Raw genomic sequence first — 15,523 nt, 5'->3', positions numbered from 1 at the left:
TCTGGCGATCCGTCCAGGGTGTAGCCCGCCACTCTCCCATAGGATGATAGTAAAGGTCGAATCCATTAAGGAACAGTCCAGACTTAGATATCATTTTTTTCTGTACAAAATGCTGAAAATGATGGAAGAATGTGTCTCTGTAGGACAGAGCCTGGTATACTTGACATTTGTCTCCTCAGTTCACACTTGTGTTGAAAAGATCTTCTAACTTCTAAATCGTGGAAAAATCCATTTGATCATTGGCTCTGCATGTAGTCTTCCAAAGCTTGAGCAGCCTGATGACTAACACCCATCGTGGGATTGATACAGTCAAAGGTGTTGAGGATGTTGTTCTGGTGCTTTGATGATGAGCAACAGAGCAGACATTACTTTAACTTTGAGGCTTGTTAGAGCAAGGCATGAGCCTGGGTCTTTAAACAGATATGGTTTATTTAAACATTATATTCAAGAAGTGCATTTAGGTCTGACATTGTCCCATAATGAATGATAAAATTTAGTTTTTGGCCAAGTTAAAGTAAAATGAAATTCACAGATCCTAAATATAGCATGCTCTGTAACGACAGGGAGTGTCACTGGCAGACTACAACAAAATCAATTAAAACATTTTGCTATATATATATATATGTATTCAGCAATAAACCTGGCAGATGCATGATCAGAGTAGTTTCTACCTCATTGTTCTCACACAGTGCTGCCAGCTAGATAGCCTCACAGCCCGACACACTCTTTAATCTGTGCTGCACTCTGGTGGTAGATGCACAATTCAAAAGAGCAGGAGTACACGACTTTCACACACAGCCACTAACAAACACAAAATGATTTACACTAGTATAATGTGGTTTTAATGAAAGTAACACCATCATAGTTGTAAAATTACAATGTCGTCCACTTATGAGAACATTTTGTTACGCCAGGTCTTGTGTACTCACCTAAATAATATTTTATGGGGTTTATATACATAAAAAGAAAAGTATATGAAAAAAATAAAATCAATTAAATTGACTATGTATGTGAAAATAAACATGCCACCAGGGTGAAAAATTATGAATTTCAAATTTTAAAAGCCCTTTAATAGATGGTGAATGGTGCTAATTTTATACCCTGCACAACATCCATCAGTGCATCAGATGCATACAGTTGTAGGTTGTGTTGAAAGCAGGATAAGTAAAGCAGTCCAGATATCCCTCTGCTCACACTTATCAGTGCTATCAGAAAAACTCGAAAGAAAGTTTGGAAAGGTTAAAAACCTCACCTGTCCTTAATCCAACCCTGTCTCTTAGAAATGATGATTGTATGTAACTAAACTGCTTTCTTAGTTACATTTTGGTGGCAGTGTAATCTCTGCCTGGATTATGTTTAGAGACAATGTTTCTGTCAAGTAACAAAAACTAAATTCTCTTTCTGTGTAGGCTGCAAGAAGATGTGGTTGTATATGGAATATGCTTTGGGTGTACGAAGTGCAAGACCTAGCCACCAGAACAAAGGTTATGATATTGTAACCCTGGTTCTTTTAGCACAGGCAGAGCCCCCTAGTGGACTTTTAGAGTAATACTCCTCTGATCACTAACATGCATTCACACACTGTGAAAAGCATAAACGTAGCCAGTCAATCAGGGCGTACCTGCACATATTTGTATGGACACCACAGTAGGAAGGGGGATTCCTGCTGTCCAATATCCTACATCCTCTTTAGCGAGCATCGTAGGATTAGCAGGGCCCCCAGGTAGAGGGCTCCATCTGTGCTAAAAGAACTACAGATGCAATATTGGAAGATTCATCCTATCTCACACAGGCTCCGCCCTCTACTGGACTCTATTTAGCCTGCTGTTGTTGGGATTCAAGCTAAGCACTGTTACATTCATATGTGTATTTAAGTATTCATGTAATCACTGTTGGTGGTCTGTTAATGTTTAGAGTGAGCTTAAAAGTTTTATTTTATAAGCCAGACTCCATGCTGTCATAGAATTTAGAACACTTGGTTTAGAAAAATGAACAAAATGGTTTAGAAAAGTATCTTTTTAACTGTCTCTAAATGGTCCTGAAATTGAGTTTGAGTTTGAGAATGGGTTTTGTTTGCTTTGTTTAAAATGTGACTCAATACAGACTAGTGAAGGCGAGAGAAGCATGAGTTGCTCTTCATCTCTCTCCCATCCTCAGCAGATCAACCTTTAAACCTCTGCCTGTTACTTGGGTTGTGTCGCAGCTCTTCTTGCTGATAACGGAGGTGGGCGTGGCAGAGGGTTTATCAGCAAAATGGCAGCAGCTGGGTTCCATCAGCAAAACTGGCAACACATGGGCCCTGTGTGCCAGTACTCCTTTTAAACCCTCATGGGGCTCAGCTCTATGAGGGTTTTTGAGTCTCTCCTTCCTGGGACACACATTTAGTTTGGCTTATTTCGTTGTACGATACAACATTATACTTACACACTATTCCATCCATGCATCCACCTACACTGCTGACCTCACTAATGTCACATACCATTGTTGGTTTAAGTTTTCCTCTTATGTAACTTTTTAAAATAATAAATATTTTGCTGATATGGTGAGTGTGGTTTCAAGTGAGTTGATGTACAAGGCTGTTCTTGAACCTGATGAGAGATTGAAAGAGTTGTTGCACCATTTGCAGAGCACAGGCTGTGGAATTTAAAGAACTTATCTTTTCGTGTCCACCTGTGCATTCCAATACCCATACTTCCATACTTTGGTCAGCCTGCTCTCACTCCAAACTCGCTGCTCTGTCAGTGCTTTGACGTATAAGCATGACACCAAAAGCCACCTTCCACGTCCACCTGGAACGCAGCTGGACAACGTCAGCTGAGAACACGCAACAGAACTGGTAGCATGCACATGTTGAAGGAAAACGTCAGGCAATAACGTTGCTGGTAACCACGTAATATATTGACCACAAGTGTGTCCAGACTACACGTCCCGTGTGGATGTGTGTGTGGGTTTTTCTACACTTTTTCAATGTGCCTCCTTTGCATAAATGTAACTGTCGGTGACTTTGTTGCCTGATCCTAACCATCGTGACAGTCTGCACTGTTGTATAAACATAAGGACCACACTGTTTCATCCTAACATATGCATTTCTTGACATCACGCTAGGCATGTTAAAGTGTAAAAAGCTGATGCAGAAGGATGCCTAAAATGTCCTAAGTAAATGTAGAAGGTCACTGACAGAGTGGCACCATGTGAAGAGTTGGGATGAGATCATATTTGTTGAAGAAAATAAACTTGATGTTTTAATAAATGAAACTTAACGAGTTGTGAGATAACTCAATAACTAGTGAAACGATGAGCCTCAGTTGTCCTTACTTGAATATATGATTATTACATATATCTGTGTAGAGAAGCTTTTGGCACAATACATATGCATGGATAGAGACATACCAAAAACTTAGTTTAAGTAATAGTACAGTCATTTAGCTTTAAACATTAGGCCACATTTCACACATCACACAGCTATGCCTTTTAGGATGTATAGTCAAAACATCTACAAGGTCTGATCTTTGCAGTAGCTTAACACACAGACTTACTGGAGACAGTGAAAGACTCTGAGGTCCTGATGACATGACTGAATCATATCACACAGTACCATTACTCATGATTACATTTACATTATTAGGAAAATATTTTCTACAACAGTGTTGATACTATATAGTAGGTTAGAAAAGCCAAAAATACCAGAATGTTCTACTACATCCAGATTTTGTAGTAGGCAGGCCAGCATGCTTCTTAGGCTATTCTGACCCACAATCCTCTGTGCAGCAGAAGATCACTCACCTTAAATGAGCAGCAAACACGACAGCTGATTGACAGCCGACAGAAGGTGCATCACTGAGATTACCAAGAAAAAAAAGAAACTAGAAAACAGTAATAGAGAAATGCATATGTATGCTAATTTTAATAATATAAAATGTTTGAATCTATAATGTCTGCAGTTATAAATGTTAAAAATTATTAAGTATCAACAGCAGAGCTCTCTGGGCTGAGCCCCGATGAGCTCCTCAAATGATGTCTTCTGTGATCTCCATGGTAACAGAAATATGAGCAAGAGGGTCAAAGTTCAGGGCGCAGCATTATGAACAAGAAGAATATCCTGACTGTATGCATAGTGCATGAAACAGTATATACTTTGTAAGGGAAGCTGTACTACCTACTAAAAGTAAAAAAGTATGTGATCTGGAAGGAGGTGACAAAGTGTAAAATAAGCGGGTTCTCCAAACCGAGTCCTGCCTGGTCCCCCAAAAGTCTAAGGCCAGCCCCGTGAAGTTCTCCTGGGTCCTCACCTCACTTGAACTTTTCAGCTCATTGCTGCCCTCCTGTGCATGATCCATATTCCACGCTGTCATTCAAACACAATGATACATTGACATTGCAAAAGTAACTAGGATTCAAAAGGAAATTAAAATGAACTCACTGAAAATACTGACCTTTGTCATAACAGGACCCTTGTACTTCACCAGTAGTAGTAGTCGTAGTGGTAGTAGTTATCCTTTTAGTAATTACACATAAAGAGAAACATCACTGTAGGAACAAGTAAAATGACAGGCTTTTAGCGTGCTTTAGGCTGTTACAGTCAATCACAAGCTTTTAGTGCAGATGCTAGTTTTAGTGCCAAGATAAATAATTTACCTGAGACATTATTTTCTGGCCTCCGCAATGCAGGCTGGGTTGCTGATAGGGCTCCTTGTGTGCCATGTGACCAAGTGGGAGGGGGTGGAAAGCCATATTAACTTCTCCACCAACTACTCTAAGAGCAATCCAGCGGCTGCTCTGCTCTGCATCAGGCTGAGTAAAACACACACTGCTTCATCTGGTCCACAGCAAGCTACATCATGAGCAGTGTAGTTCAGAACCCCTACATCGGCCGGGCGCCAACCTCTCGGGTGAGTAGCCAATAGTGTTTAGGATGGATGGATTGATAATTGGATCAGAGGACTGATGTTGCATGGATATGCTACCCACCCACATCTTGAGTAGCGTAAGAAAGTGTTTTAAGTGGATCTTTGAAATGTCTTTCTGTCTTCTTCAGACACAGCTGTTCCCCTGTTAAGTCTCAGTAAAAGTAGATGATATGTTCCATTCGTCATCAGGATGTGGAAAGAAGGACTTAAATTATTGAGTGGTTGGGGATTTTCTGGTATATGTGCTCATGCAGCTTAGGAAAATGAAGAAAACAGAGACTGCACTGTGTGAATTTGTGAATTTAAGGGCAATCAACTGAATAAAAAAATAATTGAATTAATCCTAAACTGTGCTCTGATTAATCATGGTGAATTACTTCTGTTCTTCTACAGACAGACTGAAGCTTGCAATTATGGATATTTAAATGTAGCATCATGGAATTTGGAAAATACAATTGTTTAATAGCTTCTTTGAACTTTTAACACAGATGCTGTCCTGTGAACAACATATTTCGAATTGAACCCAAAAGGAATATAGCCACAGTAGTGATTCTTATGTGGACATATCCTGCAAGTTTTGTGATGATTTGCACAACAGTTTCGGTGTATCAGTTTTAGTTTCAGTTTAGTGTTTTTGAGAATCAGCATTACAATTTAATAAATGCACAGGGTATTAAAAATGCCAGAATTAGCCAAGCTGTTCTTAATCTGTGGTCCCTTGACCAAAAGGCTGCCTAAAATACAACACAGCAAAAAAAACCCAGAAAGATGGCAGACAGTTTACAAGACTTCCCAAGGAAGGAAAGAGAAAAAAGAATAGCACATGCAGTTTAAAGATAGTAAAAGGACACAACTTTTAAAGGCACTAAGAGCAGTAATGACGCATCCATGTATAGAATGAGACTGCCAACATGCAGGACACCCGCAGCAGCAAAAAAGAGTTTAGTGCTGACGTGTTTATCATCAGTTGTTTTCATTGGTTACTGCAAGATCTATATGTGTCTAGTTCATCGATGTGAATTAGAAATTACATTCCCCTTTCATGAACCTCTGACAGACCAGGCTGAATGGCTAGAAGCACTCTTATGTAACAGAATAGCACAGAATAGCACAGAATAGCACAGTGTCCTCTTATGGACCCCCAGTGACACAAGGCTGACTTTGTATACCAAGCATAGGTCATTCCACTGAGATCTGATCTTTTTTTATACAACTGGGCAGTGATGGAAGTGCTTTGATTTTTTATCTGCTGTTTGAGCACTTGTTTGTATAGTGATTCAAGAGGTTTCATTGTACTAAGCTTGGCCTGTGACTGTCTTGTTATACAGTAATTGAAGTAAGTGAAAATCATAGAGCAATTATACTGAACTTGCTTTGCTCTGGGGCAACTTTTGCAAGAAGACAGGAGGCCAAGAGCAAAACGCAGCAGGACCATAAATGTTTCTAGGACTTTAAGGCATTTCTACGATTTTAGGACATTTCTAGGAGTATATGGGGTTTCTAGAATTTTAGGACATTTGTAGAATTTTAGGACATTTGTAGAATTTTAGGACATTTCTAGGATTTTAGGACATTTCTAGGATTTTAGGATGTGTCTATTTGAGAATATCCCTAGTATTTTAGGAAACTTCATGGATTTTATGATGTTTACAGGTATTTTGGGACAATAAGCTCTTAGCTAGGATGTCTTGTGGGGGATGTGGGGGATCCTCTACTGGCATGTTATCTGATAAATAAACTCCATTCTGGTGCTGTTTTATGCACTCTGGCACCTTGTGTAGTGAGTGTGAATTGCTTTATTTTTAACGTGAATTAGAAGATGATTTGGGTGCCACAGGAGTTATCAGGGGCCAGATTTGGCCCACAGTCTGTAAATTGAGTATCACTGTCATAGTGTGGACACATCTTGGCAGCCTCTGTGAAAATGTTTACTAATGCATCAAAAATTTGCAGGAATAACAATAATTTTTCAGTTTTATTATACTGCTACTTTACATGTAACTTAAGGGAAAGGTTAGAGTCAGTTAACACCCCAAGATATTTGAATTCAATTGAAGCCATAACTGTTCACCTGCTGCAAGGAGAATCAGTAAAGGGTCGATTTTGCAGAAAAACATGCAGACTGTTTTAGACACATTCAGTTAGAGGCAGCACTCTCTCAACATGGCGCCTCTCTCAGTTCCAGCAGCTTTTATGTCAGTCTGTGCTTTCGTCCATGCCTGTGAATTGTTTTCATAGAGACTTGGGTACAGTGGATGAAGCCAGTTGAATGAATGCTGTGTGGTGTGGTGACATAACCAGTGATCCTGACAGGCTAAAGGTTAGTTGCCGTAGCCCGCCTACTTCCTTATAATCCAGACCTCTGCAGCGGGGAGGTAGGGGGCCCAGTGGTAAGCAGCCAAACTGAAATTATGACCTTACCTTGCAGGGGTCAGGAGACAAGCAAAGACACCCCTAAACACCACATTTCCCAGGTCAACAAGGAACACAGAAACATGTTGGTGTATCACACCCAGAGGGGAGTCAGGTGCAACACAGCTGACATATGCCTAAATCTTAACTGCCAGTCCTGTGTCACTCCAGCGAGCAAAAACCTTGAAAAGGACTTTTCATTTGAGTGGATAAAATAACTGAGAAATCACACTTTAAATAATATTTACATGTGGTTTTTGCTCTAATCTTGATGAGGTGAAATAACATAACAGCCAATGAGTCAAAGAAGGCATCTCTTGTTGCTTGAGGCAGTAAATTTGAAACCTAAAATTCTTCAGTCGATGGGCATATCATCTGAGAGAAGACACAAATATCTATGTTTTGATGTATAAATGTGTATGAGGAGGGCTACAGAGTTACAAAGTTTCTAAAGTCTACAAAAAACTGCATTCTTAATGTACAAAATGCTGTAAAAGCAGAGAAGCAGGGAAGGTTAGACTGGGTGATGTCATCAGTGATGTCAACACTCCTGGCAGTGCAATACATGCCCATTCTAAATTCAGAAAATGTCTAAAAATGGCATGAAATGTAGATTGTGAACTCAAAGCGGTCAAAGATATCAAAAATCTGAATACAAGTTTAAATTGTTGGCTGAGGGAAGAATTTAAACTTGTATTCAGATTGTATTCTCCCCAAAGTGAATTATTCAACACGTTCTCCCCAGTCATCACATATCGCCACTCTGTCAGTAGACTGTGCATCTACATATTACACTCTACATATTCTCCTTTGTTTGCTTCGACATTCCTGGATGCCTCAACCAAAGCAAGGATGTCAACAAAAGCACATGATTAAGATGTTAAGAACAACAGCATGGTGTAAGGCCTAGAAAAAAAATCATGGTTTAGCTTTAAATTAATACAGAAAGCGAACACCGGGCTAAAACTCGGGGGTCCGGGGGACTTACTCACCACCCCTCCCACCTGCTCCTGAGGCACCTTTGTGCTCTTTATATTACATCCTTACCAGCAGCATTTCTGCCTGACTGAGCTCTGATTGGGCCAAAAAAATCAGGTGTGACCTTACATGAACCCGCACTGTATCTGTCTGAGCTCAACCCATACCTGAGCCACGGCAGCAGTTTTGATCCTGAGCTCAATGAAAAACATGAATTTGTGCTGTAAAAAAAGATCTATATTATATTAAATTTTATATATGATACAACCAAAATTTTTTAAATTAAAAAATGCATTACAAGCTAAGGGCTGGCATGTTTCCTCCCACCACTTCTCCCTCTGTTAGTCTGTCATCTTGTGCAAGACGGGTTCGACCAAACATGCTGTGCTAGTAAGCATGGCAATGGTGATGCAGCATGCAGATGATGATTACCACTCTTTACCAGGTAGATAATAAATAGGCGATCACTGACAAAGTGACGGTTTTTCATCACTTCAGAATGAGAACCGGCTAACTGTCCTCATGCATACCACAATTTCACAAAAGTCTAACCAGGCACCTATATGAGAGTCCAGATCTTGCACTGCTCTAACAACATTGTGTGCATGTTCATTCACATACACATCATCACTCATGAATTATAGTGTGTTTGCTCTTTAACTATGCAGGCTGCAGAGATGGAGCTGAGGCCACTGAACACAGCTGGGATTCTGTTACAGGGCATGATGCACATGGTAGTGGGAAGCTTTGAGAAGAGTGTTGTTGGGGGTATTTGTAGTCATTGCTCTATCACACTCCTATTTAACTATGACCCCAGATTTTGTTTTCTCATCAACTTGTAGATGCCCAAACTTGGGGGCAGTGGAGGGGTGCCACCTGGGAGTCGAGACAGCAGCGGGATGTGTCGAAGCGGTAGCATCAGCAGTGGAAATGGCGGGTCTGGCAAGATAATGTCCCTGTCATCCATGAGTGAGAGTGTGCACAGCGGCCTGAGCTGTTTCTTGTCAGAGCAAGCTCTGGAACAGGAAGAGAAGCAGCAGCGCAATAGCCAGCTCGCAGAGTTTCAGCGCCTGAGAGAAGTCCGTGCTGCCGCTCAGCTCAAAAATTTGGAGGATTTCCTCAGGATGAACCATGTTTCACTCAGGGATACCATGTCTTATGCCACTGGCATGATTTATAGGTAAGATAAGGCTGTACGTGACTAAAAATCTGAGACCAAGTTAAAAATATGAAATATTTTCATGTAAATCTGGACATAATCAGTCAGTTTGAGGATATAGTAACATTTCAAAGCACAAGAAGTTCTGACATGTTGAATGAATAGAAATATTTAAGATTTCACACCATTTCTTGGTCAGCAATCAATTTGATACAGTGCAATTAGTGCTGTCAGCATTAACACGTTAATAACGTTGTGATCAAGGTCCATACATAACGCGTTATTTTTTTAAATCGTGTGAATTGTTGGCCAAGAAGCTGTACTGGGCTGAGTTATAAAGCTACACTGATGATATTGGTATCATCAGGGAACAGTTTTCTCTGAGGACTTTTTTTATATTGGTGAAACAAAACAGGAAAAATGCCGTAGGGTTGAATATTTTTGCAAGCTACTGTATCTCTAGAATCCTATTACCGTGTGTGTGTGACACACAGGGCATTATGCCATAATGATGTGAAATCATGTTTTGTGATTTCTGATACATTGGTCAGGAGTGTAATCTGGAGAATGGCACGTTCTCACTCAGAAATTGGTCAGTGACCTTCCGCATCAGTCTATGAAATTTTACATCCTTTTGCATCAGCTGTTTACGCTGCTGCTACAGTTTTGTCAACAAAAGCAGGTGGTGGGATGAAGCAGCATAGTTTCTGTTTACATAACAGCGCTGACTGTCATGATGGTTCGAGGCACACGGTAACTTGTAGAAAACACACACACACACACACACACACACACACACACACACACACACACACACACACACACACACACACACACACACACACACACACACACACACACACACACACACACACACACACAGGAAGCAACTCCGGACTCCTGCATGAAAGTCAGCCACCTCCCCACCTGCCTGCCCAATAAGCGCACTCGTGCCCCTTATATTATGCTGTTACCAGCAGTGTTATTACCTGACACTGTCCTTCAATGTCTGGGGTGCACGCATCTGGTTTCATCAGGATGTGTTATCATCTGACACGTCTGTATATGTTGCATGTGGACGTGGAGGGTGGCTTTTGGCATCACACTCCTACACAGGAGGTCACTGACCGAGCATCACCATGTGATGAGGTTGGAGCGAGAACAGATTGGAATAATGGGGGACTCTGGGAGCTTCATAAATATACTAGTTGTGCTTGAATAATCAGGGGATTAATTTTTGTATTAAAATCTCTGCCATTAATGATATAATGTGCATGCCATTTTATGGCTCAGCAAAAGACATTGGTAAGGCCAGCAGAGCCATTCACCCGACACAGCCTATGTGAAAAACAGCAGCAGTAAACATGATTTAGCTCTTGCCCATGATACATAAAATAGAATGCACTGATAATGTGATATGTTCTTGATGATTTTCTGTTCTCACTTTTTTTCAACAGAAATCTGGGCAAATCAGGCCTGCGGGTGTCCTGTCTTGGATTAGGTGAGTGTGCACATACATGAAAGTCTACCTACAGTGACAATAAGACCATGAATATCTACTTTAGTATAAAGAGTAAAAGAGGGGAACGGGCACAAAACAAATACAAGTACTATTCAGTCTGCAAGTCAGCATTTTTAGGCTGTCATGCTTGCACTCATTTCTATGCCAGCTCTCTGTATTTTCACTTTTAATGAACTACTGCACTTTTAGTTCTGTTGATCTGACACATGAACAGCTTTTTTTGTACATTTAATTCAGTGAATGTAATGCGCTTCTGTATTAATTGGATTACATTCACAAGTAAAATTAAAAAAATTGCTATAAATTTGAAATATGAAATCCCACAAAGTTCTCAGAAAAAAATACTATTATTCTTTGATTTATTTTGAGTTGCTGTGAAAATAAATCCTGACACCGACCAAATCAAACATTTCTGACAATTAATTTGAGGAACTACCATAAAGTCCTACACTGCGTTGAAATAGCAACGCGTTCTCATCTCAAGTCAACACGTGATGTCGCTTTGCAGTGGACTTCAGTGTCTACATATTTTGTCCACATGTTAGGTATCCCTCTGCGTCTGCTGTTTACATTGCGGGATGCCGCTACTGTGATGTCAACAAATGGACTTATTGGGCTAATGGGGCATGTTTTGTTTAGACAAAACAAGCACATCTTTGGGTGGGATATTAACTCCCACTGACTTTTGGTGTGAGCGTATGAATGTTGATGTGACGGGCAGGGTGCACCTTGCATGGTAGTCGTAGCCTTCAGTGTATAAATCAGTGAATGGTGTTTGTGTTGTAAAGCATTTTGAGGAGTTGCCAAGACCAAGCTAAGCTAAGAAAAGTGCTATATAAATCCAGTCCATTTACCATTTACTTTCTAAATCTCATAATTATTTCCTGTGATTAAAGGAAGCTAAAGGGTTGCCAGAGGAGTGTACTGTGAAGCAAGTTTGACAGAGCCAGGCTTTGTTTACCTAAGCAGGCTCAACAAAGCCTGAACCAGTCAGTGTACTTTTGCCCACGAAGATAATGAAAATAATAATACAGCAAAACACTTCCTGCAAATAAGGCCAGACTGGAATGCTGGAAGAAAACTACAATTTGTGTAAATCTGAAACTTAATATATTTGTTTTACCACTTAATGCACTCATCATGTTTATTTCTAATGCGACAACTGAGGTTGTACTCAAGAATTGCATTTAGGTCTGAAACTGGCCCAAAATGATGGATAAGGGGAAATCAAATTTTATGTTCATTCAAAGTGAAGTTATAAAGTTTGTTTTAAAGGAATGACATCCCATTTTATATACAAATAAACAGCATATCAATTATTAATGCATTGAACTACTATTGTATGTAATTTTATACAAGACTTCTGTTAGAGCCAGCATGGTCAAATAGGATAAGCATTTTAAGTAAAATAAATCAATGCCAAACCTTAGATTTTTTGCATCACCTCCTAAATGAGTTTCCTGTGGGATAGAAAATAATGTGCAAATTGATGCATACAGTTTGCACCACTGTTACTGCACTTCCTCATTTCATGGCATTATTTGTGACCATCTCAACATGTTTGCATATAACGCATTCCATTATCTGAGAATATTCTCACACTGTCTCAGTAAGAGGAGAGCTTTATACAGGGACAATCTCACTTTGACATGAGGAATTTTGAAATAATGGTGGCACAGTTTTCAAAGGAGCTGATTAGTATATTAATGATGTCAATCCACAAATAACCTGCTCTGGTAATGGTTAGGCATGTAGCATATGTTGCCACAGTGATCCAGCCAGGTGTTAAGAGAACCACCTTTGCGTCACTGACACTGGCTTTATGCTCAACATACCTCGCTAACCCACTAACCTTGAGTCACAGTACACCCCTCTGATCTTCTGGTTTAACACACACATACACACACAATGTAATGATTGTATTTTTGTGCAGGCACGTGGGTTACCTTTGGAGGACAGATAACGGATGAGGTAGGAGAGAAAACCTGAACACTTGTACAGTCTCATGTAATGCAGACTCAGGATTAACTGGGTGTAACAATAACGGAATAGCTGCACCAAGTTACAAATGTAGACATCACAGATTTTCAGCGTGTCAAGAGGTTTTTAATGCTGTTCCCTGCTAAATGCTAGCTGATGTTATTAAAACATAAATGCATCAATGTTCCGTTCTTTGTGAATCCTCATATAAAAAAGTTGTGTTTATTTTTGTCCTTAGTATTTTGCATTTGCATCTTTGTGACCACGGATACATATCGCTCAGTAGAAAATCTATGTGCAAAGAGGAATGGGGTTCCAAGGGGATTGGGATTTTATAGATGAGAATGGAAATTTGGGTAACACTTTCTATGCAGACCATATCTATAATGCATTATGAAGGCATTCATAGTGAATTATACTACATTCATAATGCTTTATGAATACACTCATAAACACACATAATGCTGAATGATGCATTATATCAATAGTCCATTATAGATGTGACTCATAATGAACTATGAGTGGCAAGGGGTGGGGACAGGGCGCTACTGACCTTGACTCAGGACGTTGTGGATCGGTGGAAGGAATACTTCGAAGAGCTCCTCAATCCCGCCGACATGCCTTCTGGTGAGGAAGCAGGGCCTGGGGACTCGGGAGTGGGCTCTCCCATCTCTGGGGCTGAGGTTGCCAAGGTCGTCAAAAAGCTCCTCGGTGACAGGGCCCGGGGATGGATGAGATCCGCCCAGAGTTCCTTAAGGCCCTGGATGTTGTGGGGCTGTCATGGCTGACACATCTCTGCAGCATTGCGTAGACATCAGGTGTAGTGCCTCTGGACTGGCAGACCCGGGTGGCAGTCCCTCTTTTTATTTTTTTTTTTTTTGTCATTAAAGTTTTTATTAACTTTTCAATGTATTACAAATGAAAAAAAATAATGCTAGGAAACAAAACAAAACAAAACAAAACAAAAGTAGAGAATACTGGGATACATTGCACAGGCCAGACAAACAATTACAAACACAGAATAAAGATACACAAATAGACAGGGCATCCAATCAGCGAGAAAAATAAGCAAACACAAAACACCATATGTTGTGACTGGGATAATACAATATTATTATGATATAGTTATACAGGAGATCCTGGTAATGTTGGGGTCTGCACAGTGTCTTGGTCCGTTCTTATGTGGGCCCAAAAGCAGTCCCAGGAAGTGGTCCCATTTTCTGTATTGTCCTTTAATCTATACAGCATAGATTCGTGAGATGCTGTCTCTATCATTACATCTACCCAGTCTTTCAGGCTTGGGCTTCTGTCCGTTTTCCAGAGTCTTAAGATAATTCTGGATGCAGTGATCAAACCAACCATAATGACGGAAAAGGCATTATTTGAGGCATTCTGCACTTGAGTTTTATCACCCAGAAGACAAAGATCTGGGGTCAGGGGGATTGTTGACCCGAACCAGCTACTCAAAACTTGAACAACTTTACTCCAAAAAGGTGCCACCAGAGAACACTCCCAGATACAGTGAAGGAAAGTTCCAACCTCTGTTTTACAATTCCAACAAAAGTTGTCCTTTAACAGTTTCATTCTATAAAGTCTCGATGGGGTGTGGTAGTACCTGTGCAAGATCTTATATTGTATGAACTTTCCTCAAGCCTCCTTGATGTGTTTTCCACAATCCGACAGAATTTTTAGCCATCTATCCTGTGAAAATTCTTGTCTTAAATCTTGTTGCCATTTTAGTTTAACATTAGATGACTCATCACTTATAGAACTCCCAATCATTTTATAAAATTGGGAGGCTGTGTGGCATCCCTGCGGCATGTCAAGATAGTCCAAAATGCAGTTTTCTGCAACTCCCCCAAACTTACATTAAGAGGTTATACAGCTTTTTATTTGTAGGTATTTCCAAATATTAACCTTGCCCTCCAATTTAAATTTTTGGATTAAGTCTTGATGATGATATGATATAAACACTCCATCTTTATACAAGTCTCCTATCGTAAGTATGCCACTTGAATGCCACCGCCTCCAGTACACAGGTGCTTTCCCAATACAAATACTGGGATTGTTCCATAAGGAGGTATAGAGCTGTACATATTGTGGTATATTCAGGATGCGGTGTGCTTCCATCCAAACCTCTCTAGAGTGATTAAGAATTGGATTTGTTGAACCAACTTTCTGAGTTATTCTCTCTTTTGGAGTAAAGGGTAAAGATAATTCAGTCTCAATAGTCAACCAATCTACCGCTTTTCCATCTTGCTTCCAGTATTTAACTATTCTGACCATCTCAAATGACAAACTGTATAATCTTGGGTCCGGTAGTCCCATACCTCCTTTCTCTCTGGGAGCACATAGTTTGCTTATCTTAATTCTGGCCTTCTTACCTTCCCATAGGAACTGTTTAATTAAGCCTTCATATCTTCTAAAAATAACAGGAGGTATGGTGATAGGTAACATCATAACCACATAGTTAAACTGGAGGGCTATGATCATTTTTATAATGTTAACCTTTCCCTAAAGTGTAAGTTTTAACCTCTCCCACTTTTCTAAACTTGTCTAGATTTT

The 15,523-nt window shown here is 40.1% G+C and overlaps 1 protein-coding gene across 1 annotated transcript in view; it reads left to right on the top strand.

The window, feature by feature from the left end:
* Positions 1–4,767: 4,767 nt before the first annotated feature.
* Positions 4,768–15,523, top strand: part of LOC121947139 (voltage-gated potassium channel subunit beta-2-like) — a 28,486-nt gene continuing 17,730 nt past the window's right edge. The window contains exons 1-4 of the mRNA XM_042492054.2: positions 4,768–4,889; positions 9,140–9,477; positions 10,914–10,957; positions 12,912–12,949. Coding sequence (XP_042347988.2) covers positions 4,839–4,889; positions 9,140–9,477; positions 10,914–10,957; positions 12,912–12,949 — 471 coding nt within the window. The 5' untranslated portion in view covers positions 4,768–4,838. The remainder of the gene's footprint in view (positions 4,890–9,139; positions 9,478–10,913; positions 10,958–12,911; positions 12,950–15,523) is intronic.

This window comes from Plectropomus leopardus, chromosome 9 (assembly GCF_026936395.1).
Source record: "Plectropomus leopardus strain MGB_pleo_1.0 chromosome 9, ASM2693639v1, whole genome shotgun sequence".
In the NCBI taxonomy this organism is placed as follows: domain Eukaryota; kingdom Metazoa; phylum Chordata; class Actinopteri; order Perciformes; family Serranidae; genus Plectropomus; species Plectropomus leopardus.
The sequence above is the reverse complement of the archived record's forward strand: the minus strand, read 5'-3'. Positions and strand labels throughout refer to the sequence as shown.